At 30.8% G+C, this 16,058-nt stretch overlaps 1 protein-coding gene and 2 pseudogenes across 2 annotated transcripts; all 3 read left to right on the plus strand.

Annotated features, from left to right (window-relative positions):
* Nucleotides 1-1,187: 1,187 nt before the first annotated feature.
* On the plus strand, nt 1,188-2,197 carry LOC114174123 (ethylene-responsive transcription factor ERF039-like). The gene has a single exon (XM_028058884.2). The coding sequence runs from the start codon at nt 1,377-1,379 to the stop codon at nt 1,938-1,940; it is 564 nt and encodes a 187-aa protein (XP_027914685.1). The 5' UTR covers nt 1,188-1,376; the 3' UTR covers nt 1,941-2,197.
* Nucleotides 2,198-4,457: 2,260 nt separating this feature from the next.
* Nucleotides 4,458-6,436, plus strand: LOC114174632 (uncharacterized; annotated as a pseudogene). The gene is made up of 7 exons (XR_014991303.1): nt 4,458-4,757; nt 4,795-4,845; nt 4,932-5,013; nt 5,218-5,282; nt 5,377-5,410; nt 6,123-6,193; nt 6,347-6,436. The product of XR_014991303.1 is annotated as an uncharacterized LOC114174632 (transcript).
* Nucleotides 6,437-13,886: 7,450 nt separating this feature from the next.
* On the plus strand, nt 13,887-14,835 carry LOC114174633 (transcription factor MYB114 pseudogene; annotated as a pseudogene).
* The last annotated feature ends 1,223 nt before the right edge of the window (nt 14,836-16,058 follow it).

A 16,058-nucleotide genomic window follows, 5' to 3' on the forward strand; every position in this document is an offset into this window, starting at 1 on the left:
CGAATTTTATTTTCAACAACATTAAAGAGATTTAATTTCACAGTGTGTGTTTGAATTAGCGTTATGGAAAAGTTAAAAATAATTGCTTCAACATAATTTGAATTCGTCATCTTAAAATTAATTTTAAATATTATCCAAATAATTTATCATCATAATTTTGATTATCAAAATCAATTTTGAGTGTCTATTTATTTAGTGAAACCAAATTCTTACTAATAGATGGATTATTGGGTTTACTTGAAAATAATAACTATTTACTTTTATTAGACTCTCTTAATTATTAGATAACATTTTGAAATAAAATATTCGATTTAAATTTAAAAATTAACGACATAGACTGTGTACAAACCACAGTATTTATGATGGGATATTAATTACTATTTTCTTTTTCTTACATATAAACAACAATGGCTTTACTGTCTGGGGACAAGTATACAATTTAGTATTATTTTTATGGGCCCGCCTATTTATGTTCTTCCTTTAAAAAAATCTTTAATCTTTCTCTTCCGACAGAAAAAGAAAACACGTGCGAAATTGAAAATAAAATAAAATAACTTTTTGTTTGATGAAAGTGAAATAAAATGATCTTGGCTCAGTGGTTCGCATTATTTTCTTCTTTTTGCTATTTTTGTTTCTCCATTTTTAAAAACCGAGATTGTTAATTGAGGATAAAGACAGTGGCGTGTACAGAGCGACACCTAATGTTGGACATGAACATCGATTAAGTTACAAAAATGATTTTACTTTATGCATAACACGACGCCATTAGTTTGCATCAAAGTGTGATAGTTACACTTTTGTACCACACTTTATTTAATTAACTTTCCACTATTACAATGACTCAGATTTTAATTTTTTAGAAAATTTTCAGACTAACAGTTTTTAACTATTTAAACTCAATAAAAACAGTGTATTTGTTGATAAAACTATCCAAAGTTATTTTAACAATTTTATTTTATTATTGTTTATTTCATATACTTGAAATTTTGTTAAATTATAATAATCATAACTCGGTTGGAACATGTGTATAAAAAAAATGGTAAATCATATGCTATTTGCCATTTATATGCATAAATTAATGTATAAAACAACCGGTTTAATATATTGTAAAGCTTAGGATTCTGATATGAAAATTTAAAAAAAAAATGTATTATATAACTTTGCAATAATATATTATAAAAGAAACATTGTAGTATAATAAAACAAGAAATACAATAAAAAAATTCATAAATTGTCATTCAGTAGTCGAAAAATGCGATTTCTCTCTTGGAATAGGACCCATTTCTTAATGTTGAAAAATTGAGAGTAGCAGGAAGCATTATTTGAAGCCACCTAGCTCCATTCACTCCATAACTTCCCAATCTAACCGCAGCCACATGGAAGAGAAGAAGAAAAATGAAGCAGACGAAGCGAAAAAGAAGAACAAGAAAAGAGAGAGTGAGGAGAAACACCGAATGTACCGTGGGGTACGCATGCGTCAGTGGGGTAAATGGGTATCAGAAATAAGAGAGCCCAAGAAAAAGTCCAGAATCTGGCTCGGCACTTTCCCCACGCCAGAAATGGCGGCTCGAGCCCACGATGTGGCGGCGCTCACCATCAAAGGCACTTCCGCTTTCCTTAATTTCCCCGAACTAGCCTCACACCTTCCCCGCCCGCCCACCACTTCTCCTAAAGACATCCAAGCCGCCGCCGCCGAAGCTGCTGCACTCAATTGCGAGGCCCAGTCTCAGGCCCGGCCTCAAGCCCAAGCCCAGACCCAAGCCCAGATTATGCCCGATGGGGATGACGCGTTCTTCGACCTCCCTGATCTTTTAGCGGACTCAGGTCAGAGTGCAGGTGGCTTTGGTTATTCCGCGTCGTGGCTCGTAGCCGCACCTGAATATCTTGACTCTGCTTTTCGGCTCGATGACCCTCCATTCCCATGGGACTCTTCACTTTAAAAATATGAACTTCCATTCTCTTATATATATATATCTTTGCTTTGTCTCTTCCTTCTTTTTTTTTCAAAAAACTTGGGTACATAATTCTTTAGGCATGTTTGGCATAATGTTCTTCAACTTCTTCACCATCCACTCTTGTGCTAACCCTAGTAATGCCTTCTCTTCTTTTTTTTTTCCTATAAATTAATCTCATTAAACTGTTACACGGAAATTGTATTATTGTTAGTGTTATTAATAAATAGTTTTGTATTGATGTCCGTGTTTGGGTGTTAATTATGGAATTATGATAATTAGATTGAGAATGTGATTTGACGAAAAGGAGTGTGGGGACGAGTGAAATGGGTGTCTCTATTATTGGTTTCATTTGACGTTAGCCAGCAGAGTGTGGCCACGTAGCCGCGAAGTTGGTACTAATGCATGTGTTTGGGCATGGTAGCTACCTAAGTCATCCCAAACATGGCAACTCTATATATCAGAAAAGATAGTTCCATCAGCATCAGTGTCATTCATTCTACTTCCCTAACAAAACAGCTGCATAAATGTCAACAATATCTTTCTATACTTAATCCCTCAGCACTCAAATATATAATATTTACTTATTTAATATTAAAAACCCAACTTTCATTTATAACTCATGTTTTAGATTGGGCCTTAGATGCGTATGAGCCCAACATTTTCAATTGGAACTACTATTCTATTTGGGGCTTCTTCCTTCCTGCACCTTTATACATTTCTTCGCTACTCTCAAAAACTTTTTTAATTTTCCACTTCATCCTTTACTAAATACATTTTCTCTCTCTTTTATTTAATGCATGTAACTAATCTTACTCCCAAAATTTTCTCCTATAGATATCAACGTTCCGTTCTTTATTTTTTTCTACTAATGTCAACTTCCAATTCTTTATTTTGTTCTACAAATATCATGTCGACATTTAATATGATTTTTTTTTCTCTGACCAAATCTCTACGTTCGATATACTTTTAAACTTTTTTTTATTTAGAATCGAATCTCAACATCCGATTAAGTTTTATTTTTCCTCTTCAAAAATTTTCAACCCAAAATATGTATATTACTAATTTTATTTTTATTTTTTACAATATATATTATTTATAATGTCTCGATCTTGATTTCCTAATTCTAAAATAATAACTAATTTTTAAAATTGAAAGATAAATTTTAAAACATAAATATTTCCTTAAAACAAATTTAAATAAAAAATATATTAAATAAATATTATCAACAATAAATTATATGATAAACTCTATAAGAGATCAACTAATTTAGTCAAATTAAATATTATTTTTTTATTTTTAAATAAGAAAAATATGTAGTAATAATTTGTAAGAGTAAGTAATTTAGTTAATCATAATTTACATTAAATATTAATTTAAAATTTACTGTCTTGTTATTAACCTAATTAAATATTAATTTTTATTTTTTAAATAAACAATTTATTTAGTTAGTTTGTTAATAACATTTAATGTTATTAGGCATATAATTTAAAATAGAATCATGTTAATAAAAAATTGAAGAAAAATTAACCACAAGTGATAAACTAGTTGAGAAAGTGAAAATTACTATACCATTTTTTTTATTGTAGAGAACACTGAAATAGATCCATCCCGATATAAAAGTGTTGTAAAAACATATTAAAGGTAATTTTTTTATAATCGTGGTTTAAAGATTACAAAGGTAACAGTTACAAGAATTACAAGAAGTGACAAGAAGTGACAAGAAGTGTTGTTGATGCGTTATGGCACATCTATATAAAATGCAGCCTTTAAAATGCGTGTGCTAAGTATCGAAAATGTGGCCTAAATTTTTCTCTCAACTTGTTTTTCTAATTGTTGTTGTGTTTTTCTAGTTTTGGGTTGTTTTCTATGCAGAACATTCTCGGTGATTTTCCAAAAATTAAAAAAGGTGAGTAAATTCTGTACTTAATCACTGTAGGTTTTTATTTTTTGTCAACTATGATATGTTAGATCCGATGCATGAATGCGGATGATTACTTGGTTCAATGACAACGGTTAATTAACCTTCCCTCCATTGTTTCGGTAGAGCTTCCTGAAGAGGGTTTAGGGTTTTAGTGCAAAACCTTAATTAAGAGAAAGACCGTCATCTATTCGCCAAGTCCAAACATCTTGGTTGCTTCTTGCTGTGTCCCAGTGCTAATGATTCTTTGTTTTTGCTACTGGTATTAGCGGCAATCAAGGTTTTAATCCGGCAATGCACAATTTTTTCTTGTCTGAAATATTGCCTAATTATTCTTTTTTTTTTTTTTAGTTTCACGACTCTTGTGTTGTTTAATGTCTGGACGTGTTATTTGTGCTAACAAAGTTGAAGCGTAGGATCTTGATAACCTTGTTTACTTCTACCCTGTATATTTTTTAAAGTTGATTTTAAATTAAATTGGCCTTTTGGAGTGGGAGTTAATTGTTTTAGCAAGATGGTTGTTTATGCTGCATGTCTGATTTTGGTAGTGTAAATCTATTTGAAATATTGGACAGGTTTGAGCCATGGCTGCAGGCACTACTAAATGGTATTGGTTGTGAAGGAGATGTTGCAACTCTCTTCTTCGATACTTCCCTTTACTTCGCTTAGTCTTCCCCGGGTTTCTCCTCCTTCGCACTTCTCACTCCAATTACAACGCTCGTTGCGCCCTGCAATTCGATGCGCTTCCTCAGATTCCGATGGCACCAACAAAGTTTCGGCTCGGCTGTCGCAGGTCAACCAAGTTCTTCAAGAAGCCGAACACCGTGCTCTCTCCGCCGACCAAACTCCTCCTCCTAAAATCACAATAGGTTCCTTATCCATTTGTCAATTTAAAACAAAAATGACAAAAGAGATAGAAAGGTAATAGCTTTGCACGAAGTGGAGGACCCGGTGGTCAGAATGTCAATAAAGGTTGTGTTCCTTGAATGTTTTGTTTGTTCCTATTATATCTCTTTTTGCCACATTGGGGCTCATTACGCTGATTATTGTGTGGACAGTGAACACCAAGGTGGACATGCGCTTCAACGTTAAAATGCACATTGGTTGAGTGACAGGGTTAGGGACAAGATTTTGCAAACGGTATTTTCTGCTGCAAAATTTTACACAAGTCTTAGATATTGTGTATTAAAATTTGATGTGTACATCTAGTAGTGCACAAATTGCATACTGTGTATGTTGTCTGGTAACCTTTTTTTACCTTAAATATTGTTGTTCTACTCTTGGTTTGAATGGTCATATACCTTGTCTTTTTGAATAATATTTAGTTTTGTCGGTTCTGTGCAGGAGAAGAACCGTATTAACAAGGACGGGGATCTTGTGATTTCATCAACCAAAACTAGAACGCAGAAGTTTGTTTCTTCCCTCTTATACTATTTGCTGTCTCTTTCTGTTGTATGTTGCAAGATTGGTTGCCTTATTCTACCATTTTTGTTTTTCTCTCAGGGGTAACATTGAGGATGCTTTGGCAAAGCTTCAGGTAACATAAGGAAAGTTTAGATATAATTTTTTTTTATTGTAATTGTTCAGAAAATGTTTTAGCAAAGCTAAAGTGTTATTGTCAAAGTGTATTTTTGTACTATAATTCTTTGTATTTTGCTTCCCTATTACTTATTGGCTGTTTTTTCCTTCATTGTTGAGTTTGTTGATTTTCATATGTACCTAGTTCAAGCACAAAAACTTTCTTGCTTCATATGCTGTTAATTTTAGTATGTATTAGTATAGTAAAATTTAATGTCTTGCACTTCCATATGAAATAGCAAACCAAATGGGTTTACCCCTGTTCCACATATCTAGAAAAGTCTTGTCCCACGTACCAAATTGTACTACGAACCATGTATACCATTATTCCATGATATAATTGTTTCAATCCAGTATAAGGACTAGTGAGGAATACGGAATGGGAAGAGAAATTTCTTAGTTTTATTGCAGTGTATGCAAAATATTTTATGAGACAACATGAATGCCAGTGTCTCCCTTGAAAAGTATTATTATGCTGGATCCCTCCTCCTGGTTAGGGTAATCTTTGATATAATGTGTTATTTGGATGTTAGACTTAAGTTATCTAATCTCCCCCTCCCCCTCTCCTTTCAAACAACACAAATTGATTCTATTCACAACTTTTCTTGTTCCTGAAAGCTGGCTTTTACTTAGCAATGGTGCTTTTCTGAGTATTTACTGGCAAAAAATAGGAAATCATTGATGCAGCATCATATGTCCCGCCACCTCCCTCAGAAGAGCAAAAAAAGAAAATTTCCAAGATGTAATAGCACTTCGCTTTCTATGTTTTCTATTTCTTCCGTTGAATACAATTTCTTATTTTGGGTACAATTTTCTTGTGTCTTCTATACACTAGAATCATTTGGTGGTGAAGAACATGTAACTGACATATGTTAATAAATTTGCAATTTTGAAGGGCTGCTATAGGCGAACAGAAACGCCTTAAAAGCAAGAAAGTGCTTTCAGATAAGAAAGCATTTAGGAGGGTAAAAATAGCTGGGACTAGCATAGCCAGAATCTTGAGACTGTTATATCAATTTAGTAAGTTCTTGCTTTAGATTCATTTATCAAACATTATATTGTCGATTTCGTTATGTCTATATTCTCAATTGGTGTCATTGGTTGCAGAAGCACAATCCTCTTACACTATCATACTGGATACACACATTAGATGAATGGTTGGAATACAACCATGAATTCGAGGAACATTTGGAAAGACCTTACAAATGGTTTGTAGCCGCTTACTGGTAGTTAGCCAACATACAAAAAAGAAAAAGTGATTTTGAATTTAAATTCATGATCAACTAAAAACAACTTTGTATAACCAGAGTTCACACTCACAAAATATTTATACTAACTCTCTAATTACCATAAAAACAAGTTGCAAGAAAATTATGAGTAAACAAAGCAATCCTCCACCCCAAAGACTCTCATGTTTTTTTTTTTTTATATGTACATTTCAACTCTTTTTCTCATGCTTATTCTGAATTTGCATAGCAATGTGTCATGATGTGGAAAAACAAATAATTATCTCTTTGATACCTAGCCTGTATAATATAATATTATTTATTGAAGAGACCAAAACACGACAATATATAATTGTTCAATACTTTTTGGTGATATTATAAGAGTGGTAAAAATAAATGTTTTGAAGAGATTGATGATTTCATTTTTCCTTTTCAATTCATTTTTTTAGTTAAGAAGTTTCATACGAGTCTCAGTATTACAACGAATGTTTTGTAATTAAATGTTGATTTTTTAATTAGCTGGTTACTGGTATGCTAACCTTTAGTTTTTAAGTTTTTCTTTTTATCAACAGGTATATATCTGAAATAAGTTCGTGTTGCTCAAATATGCATGGTAGGAAAAGCATGATGGTGATCTTATTAAAAAAAGTAACTATTTAACAAATAAATACATTAATATATTATTTTTTTCTCTCAGCAAAAAATAGTAATTTATTTTATTGTATTATTAAAATGAAATGTAAAAGTGATTTTCTTCGAGTGTATCAAGCTATCAATTTTCTTAAAAATATATCACTTTTGCTCTCCCTTCTTACTGTGTATTTTTTGTTGTCTTTGCCTTTTATCTTCTTCCTTTTTCTAACATGGTCAATGACCCAACAACCGTTGACCTTATTATTTGCACCTCTTGTGTCTTCCTGTTAATTATGGGTTATTAGACAATTCGAAGGATAAGTGCTATAAATTACATAATTTTTCACTACATTGAAAGAAAACTACATCTTGGTGATGTTAATACAATAACACATTAATTATTGTATATTCTTTAGAGATCATTAATGGTTCTATCTTGGAAAGGTTTTACATTAATTACATTTGGAACCGGAAAGTATTTTCTAGGACTAAATTTAAAAAGATGTAGAAAACATCTTTCACATAAATTAAATATGTAGCTGTTTTACTTAACAAGACACATTGTTTACACCATGTAAAAAAATTATTTTTAAATTGTTATTTTAAATTGATTTACCGTAAAAATTAAATTATATTTTAACTATATCATTTAACATATAATAAATTATTATTTTAGTTTTTAAATGGTACTATTAGTTTCACAAATTTAAAATTTTTATATCAATCTTTGAAACATTAACTATGTCTAAAGTTAGAATTCTTTTATTAATCAATTTAATTTATGATATACATTCCTAAAAATTATTTTTAAAATAATTAATTAATTTAATGTGTGTTCTTAGATACATTTTAACTTTTGTTAAAAAGTTTTTTCCTAATGTATTTTAAATATATTTATTACTAAAAAATAACTTATATTCTTTTTCTCTATTATTTTTTAATTCTTAATTTTATCCTTTTATAATTTTTAATGACTTGATTATTTAATAAATTATTAAAAGACAACTTATATTTTAAAATATTAATTATTTTTTATACAATTTTTTTATTTTTAGCTTTATCCCTCTATCATTTACTAAAATTAAATTTAAAAATTATATTTTACTTTTATTTCTCAAAATAATATCATTTATAAAATATTATATATAAATTTATTAACAATACGAATTGTTTACACTGTCGTATAAAATTTGTTTCTCTAAATAATTATTTTCCATTTTATCCATTTGATTTGCTTTTAAACTAATTTGGAGTAAAGACGGAAATATATTTCAACTCTGTCATTTAATATTTAATAAAATATTATCTACAATTATTTTATTTATATTGTCATTATATGAGTGCAGAAATATTTATTAAATATATATTGATTAGACGAGTTTAGTAATATATGGTATAAAAATACAACAAAAAACATTAGATAGGTATAACATTATACACATTAGACAAGTTTGTCTACACATTGATTAGACGAGTATGACAAAAATTATTAGATGAATCTTAAAATACATAATAAACGGGTTTGTCCATACACTAATTAAATAAGTATAAAAAAAAATCAGATAAGTAATTTCATACATTGATTAGACGAGTCTAAGAATACCCTTATCAGACAAGTATAACAAAAAAATATTAAACAAGTTTGTTCATGCATTGATTAAACAAGGTTAACAATACACGTTAGATAAATCAATTTACACATTGATTAGATAAGTCTAAGAATACGCATGGCATGAATTTGTCTATACACTAATTAAACAGGTTAACCAACAAACTCTAAATGAGTTTGTCCATACATCAATAAGATAAACATGACAATATTATATTGCACATGTTTGTTTATACACAGGGACGAGTCAGATCAGGTACGGATAGTACATACCCACAGCCTGACCCACAACAAAAAATTCACTTGTTACTTGCCTAGTTACCAATTGGATACCCGTTTACAAAATACCCGCGATTTAAAAAAAAATTTAAAGAAAATTACAAATAAAAAAATTAAATCAAATATAAATTAAATTTTAATTTTAAGTTAATCTAATAAAATATAAATTAAATTTTAATTTTAAATTTTTTGTGTGTAATAGATCCCAATGAGTGTGGATAATATGATATCCGCACTTGATCCGTTGATAAACGAGTATTAAAATACCTACTACGTGTCAGTAATAAATACCCTACCCGCGAATACCAGCTATCGACCGTAGATTTTATTCGTGGATCCTCACACGTACAATAAGAGTATATGGATAGACTAGTTTATTTATTCATTGATTAAATGATTCTTGCAACATATATTAATACATTTGTTAAACGACTCGTATATTAATTAAACGAGTCTAACAACGTTCACTAAGCAATTATGTCTATATACTAATTAGACAAATCTAAAAATATACATTAAGCACATTTATCTATACACATTTTAAACAAGTTTATTAAAAGATATTTTCTACATCTATTTAAACTTATTCCAAGATAGAAAATACTTTCCGGTTACCAAATATAATTAATGTAAAACATGTCCAAGATATAACCATTTTACTTTTTTCCTCCAAATCCTCCTCCCTTACCCAAAACCAGCAACCTACTTTAACCTAATAATATACAATAATTAATGTAATTATTGTATTAACATCGGCAAGATGTACGTAGTTTTCTTACAATATAGTGGAAAACGTTGTAATTTGTAGCACTTATGCTTCATATTATCTAGGCTTAAATACCTTTTTGTCATCATTTTCGTAGTGTTTGTTGTGGATGTTCCTCATTTTGACAAAATGTTTAAAATAGTCCTCATTTTGACTGAATGTTTAAAATGATCCTCATTTTCGCAATTTGTGTTTTATTTAGTCCTTTTCTGTAACGCCGTTTAAATCATTAACGGAGCATTGTACATGTGACACAGGTGTAGTAATTAGATATTTGAGGATAAATAAGTGAGCTAGGATTTTGATAAGAAATGATGAATATCCCTTGCTGCCATGCTATTGCAGCAATGAATTTCATCAATGTCAATGTTAAGGACTTCATACCAATCTGCTTCAGGAGATCCATCTACGAAGAAATATATCAATCCATCATCTTTCCAGCAGTCAATGGTGAAGTCTTATGGGAAAGAACTCCCTACCCTGATATCCATCCACCACATAAGAGGATCTTACCAGGAAGACCCAAGAAAAAAGAAGGTTGGAAGAGTGAGAGTTGAGAAAGGATAACACACAAATCAGCAAAAGAGGTCATAGAAAAAAATGTAGCATATGCCGTCAGATTGGACATAACAGGAACAATTGCCCAGATACAGATAAGCATGTGGATGAGCAGACTGCAACACCTGTTGAGACTGCACCGGATGCCCAAACTGTTGAGAATGCACCAACTGCTGAGAATGCATCAACTATTGAAACTGCTGAGAATGCACCAACTGCTGAAACTCAAACAACTCAACCACCAAGGAATGAAGTGGAGAGTCAAGCAGCACCATTACCAACACCAAAAGAACCATCTCAGCAGTTTAGGATGAAATTACAGATTAGGAGGAGGCCATGATAACAGCTACAAACGTCTTAGTTATTTTTTGGAATTTCTGATATAAAATTTTTTATTGATGTACTGCATTTTGACTTTCCTTAAACTTCGTTCAATTTCACTTTTGCCAAACATTGATGTAGTGCATTTTGATGAGGATGAATTAATGTTATGAATTTAATTTCTTCCAGACTTAGATCAATTTAACTTTTTCCAAGCTTATATCAATATCACTTACTTCAATGCTCAGATTAAGATGTCATTTTGAACATGTTGAAACTAATATCAACATAATCAAACTAATTCATTTCTTCATTTAACAATAGTACAAAGCAGTTTGGAATTTAAAAGATTACACACAATAACAGTACAAATAATACAATAACAACACAAGTGAACCCTATTACTAATTGCAGCCTCCTCTCAGCAACCTTCAATGACTTCTCCAAATCATTATTTGCCTCATTTGTGTCATGATGATGACATCCTTTTCATCAACACCACCATTTGAAAAAGTTGCAGCCCACATTATTAGAACCACCACTCTGTAAATCAATAAACCAAAAATTAAAACCAATTTATTATTAGCACAAAAATAAAAACAAATTGTACCTAAAATTTCTACCAATATTCTTTGGAGTTCTTGTCATCCTCAAAGTTGACATCTCTCTGCAGCTACAAATCGGGATTAATCCATTTCTCGTTGAATCACCAACAGTGCACGAAGTGATACAACACGGTTGCCTCCAACGATTACAACTAGAGGTAAAGGAAGAAGATTGAGACCGTAACATACCTATATAATGGGATTGCAGGAAGAAGAAGATTGCAACAACACCAATTGGGAATGGAGGAACAAGATTGTCAAAACTCACCAACTGTCCAAACATTCCTTACCAAAACCCTAGCTCACTTATTTATCTTCAAATATCTAATTATCACACCTGTACAGTATACGTAACACACCCTAATACAAACCGTGCCACCTGTACAATGCTTCGTTAATGATTTAAACGGTGTTACAGAAATGGATCAAATAAAACACGAATTGCGAAAATGAGGATCATTTTAAACATTCGGTAAAAATGATGATCATTTTAAACATTCTGTCAAAATGAGGATCATCTGCAATAAACACTACGAAAATGAGGACTAAAAAGGTATTTAAACCTATTATCTAATAAGCCATAATAAATAGGAAAACACGAAGTATCTTTCTTAATCCACCACTTTATAGTTTTCACCGATGGGTGCATATAGTAAGGTCAACTTTTGTTGGGTCATTGACCATGTCAGAAAAAGGAAGAAGAAAAAGGACAAAGATAAAAAGAACACAGTAAGAAAGGAAAGCATAAGTCATATATTTTTGTGAAAATGATAGGTTGATATCCTCTTGAAAAACCACCTTCAGATCTCATTTTAATGATATATAATAATATATATTAGTATTTTAAGTTAAAAGAAAACTATAATTAAAATATTAATGTATTTATTCCTTAAGTAGTTACCTTTTTTTAATAAGAATATCCTCATCCTTCTTTTCATACATGCATAAACGAATTCATTTCTTATATAAATAGATAGATATATAGATACCTGTTGATAAAAAAGAAAAACTAAATGGCTAACATACAAGTAACTAACTAATTAAAATTATATTTAATTGGAAAACATTAGCTGTATTACCGAGACTAAAAATGAAGTCATTAGTCTCTTCTAAACATTTTTTATTTTGTGAAGTAATTGAAACAACAAAATATTAGCCATTTAAAATTCCAAATCAGAAGAAATTATTGTTAAAAGAGACATCTTTTAGTTTTCAATAATAATTGAATGATAAAAACAAAGAGAATAAACTATTTTAATCGCTAAATGTTCGAATTTAACCTTTTATATTTAGTTTCAAATTTCAAGTGATAATTGATATGTTTCTACTGAAGCTGAAAGTCATAAACACTTGTTATAAAACTCTCTTTCGTTCTTTGATCACTCTTACCAGTCATAATAAAAAACATGTATATGATTTGATGTGTGGGTAGAAACACATTTTAATATAAGATTTATTCAATAATTTATTTATTTATTTATTTTCTTAACACATTTGAACAACATTAAACAGAAAGATAAACTTATAGTTTTGGAATTAATTATCTGTTAGACTATCGCAACTATACAAGAAAGTTGAAACAGAGAGAAGCCAAGCCAAAATAAGACAAATGACAGAAAGAAGATAAAACAGAAACTATAAATTTTTAAAGAATGTTCTAAAATACACATTTACTTCATCATTAATTGTTTTAGTTTTGAAATGTCTTAAAGGGATGATGAGGTGGGGTGGGAAGAAGAATTGAAATGAGACCAGAACAGTGCATTAGAAGCCAATAGAACCTGCGAAGTACAAATTCCTTTTTCAACATAGAAAATTGTGTTCTCACTGTTCAAAACGTTTGTTTAAAGCTGCTATCATGCATGTTGCTGGATTCCCACTCCCTCAATATGGACAAAGCCATTAATTATTGTTATGTGAGACCAATCTCCGAAAACATTCAACATGTTTTGACAACATAGGATACAAACAGAAGAGAAGATCAAAATATGAATGATCCGAAACAAAAAATCTGTTATTTTTCATCCAACTTGTACGCTTTATGATACAGTTTATCATTCATTAAACACACTAGTAACCATTACGATAAGATGTATGTTTGAATATAACTCTAAAATGATGCCATGCAAAGGATTGTGTTGTGTTCCCCTTCAGTCCAGAAATAGAAGAAAGAGAGAAAAAGAAAATATGATTGAATATTGTTTGAGAAAACTACAGTATGAAGTGGAGAATCAAAAGACATTATTGTACTTTTCATTCTTGAACCGACAACAGTAGTGGCGCCTCGTACTTAAAGCACTCTTATCTCATTTTGAACCCTGAATGAGTGACGAACAATGATGAGTCCATTGAACTTTGAAGCCTACAAACTTCAATCTCTCTCCCATAAATAATGCCATGCCATAACCAAACTCTTTCCTCAAAACTCCATCTCATATATGGCATCCCCCAAGAAAACTAACAACAGAGGAGCATGGACCGTGGAGGAAGATCAGAGACTAGCTCAATGCATTGAAATTCACGGTGCAAAGAGGTGGAAAACTGTTGCACTTAAATCAGGTTAACTTTTTTATTATCTTTCTAAAAAATTATTACTTTGACGCTTTTTGACTTGCATGCATTGATTCTTCTTCTTGTTCTTGACATGCATATGTTTCCTTCCATAACAGGTCTAAACAGATGCGGAAAAAGTTGCAGGTTGAGATGGTTAAACTATCTGAGACCCAATATCAAGAGGGGCAACATATCAGTTGAAGAAGAGGATTTGATTATCAGGCTTCACAAACTACTAGGAAACAGGTTTTTGTCGTATTCAAAACTAGGAATAATATACTTAATATTTTATTTATGGATATTATCGTGATCCACATTTTTGTGAAGGTGGGCATTGATAGCTAGGAGACTTCCAGGGCGAACAGATAATGAAATCAAGAACTACTGGAATACTTGTTTGTGCAAAAAAGTTAATCATCAGAAAATGGTGAAACCAGAAACTTCAATGGCGCAACCAACACATTCGACTCAGAATACTGAGGAAAAAGTAGCAGTAGAGCATAAAGAAGCCACTTGTGATGGAAGTGGGGACTCAGAAGTTAACTTTGATGTCAACGAATTCTTCAACTTCTCCATTGAAGGACTCTATGGGTTCGATTGGGTTTTCTAGTTCAGGAGTTCTTAACTTTTGGTGTCTCTTAGTTAATCTGTTTTTGTGTTAGGTATTTATGTGGCCATAAGTGGAGTCAAAAATCCATGTGTGAGTTCCATTAAATAATTTGAACTCACGTCGTTGTATTTAGTGGAACTTACATCATATATATAATCAGCAAAATCATTATTCGAGTCCCATTTTCACTAAAAAAAAATGTGTTTTAGTGACTACTCATTTTGGTCGCTAAATGAACAAAAATCGGTCGCAAATCGTTTAGTGACCGAAATAGAGACTAAACAAAACTAGTGGCAAAAACTCTAGTCGCAAATCACTTAGCGACCGAATCGAAATTTGGTCACTAAATAGCCACTGAAATTATGGTCACTAATCGGTCACTAAAAATTTGGTCACCTTAAAGCATTGGAGACCAATTTAGTCACTAGAATTTAAGTCTCTAATTCGGTCGCTAAAAGTGACAAATTTTAATTTAATAAATCTATTTTCGGTCGCTAATTCAGTAACTAATAAATACAAATTTTAATTTAATTAAAATAATTATTAGTGGCAAAATCAGTGACTAATTTAATAATTAAATGATGGTCAAATCAATAAAATAGTTGCTAATATATCTATAGGTTAGTAATTTAATTTAATAATTAAATAATTTAATTAATCAATTGATAATACTTGCTAATATATCTATAGGTTACAACTGATACAATTTTGATTATATTGGTTTTTTCCTACCTTGTCAATTCTAAATATATTAGAATTTCTCATTAAATTAAAAAAAAAAACACCACAATTGTAAAAAATTTATAATATATAATTAAGAGTAACAAATATTAAAAATACAGTGTTCATATCTAAATTTAAAGATACAAATAAATACAAAGATTTATAGATTCCTATTTTCATTAATTAATTTTTATTGTTGTGAATGGTTTAAGTGTTCTCCTTCTTCGATTCCTATTTTCATCCCAAAATCCTATAATTTGAAGTTAATCACATAACAAATAACAAGGTAAAAATAATAAAAAAATTAAGTTAACCACAATAAAAAAAATAACACATAATAATAAAATTCATTCACTAATGCAAAATTATAAAATATTTCACAACTAATCAATTACATACAGTAACTTCTAAATCCTTAAAAATAATAAAAAAGTACAAAACTCTTCAGCTACCACACAACACCATTCATCCCGCAAGCACAACCATGCCGGAACGACAACTCTTCTGCCGTCACCCAACACCATTCATCTCACAAGCACAACAACACCAAAACGACAACACCCACCATTCACGGAGAACACTACCACCATTACACAATCCATATGCACATTGCCACCGTCTACAAAGTCACTATAGTTCCCCAAACAAAGTCAAAAGCACTGGAAACCAAGCAGTGAATAAACCCCTGCACAAAAGTGAAAGCGTTTTGAGATTCAAGAAGTCG

This window comes from Vigna unguiculata, chromosome 2 (assembly GCF_037176805.1).
Source record: "Vigna unguiculata cultivar grain cowpea cultivar isolate G323 ecotype 2 chromosome 2, ASM3717680v1, whole genome shotgun sequence".
In the NCBI taxonomy this organism is placed as follows: Eukaryota; Viridiplantae; Streptophyta; class Magnoliopsida; order Fabales; family Fabaceae; genus Vigna; species Vigna unguiculata.

Coding starts and splice junctions, on each gene's coding strand:
- LOC114174123 (XM_028058884.2), top strand. CDS start 1,377: ATGGAAGAGAAGAAGAAAAATGAAGCAGACGAAGCGAAAAAGAAGAAC.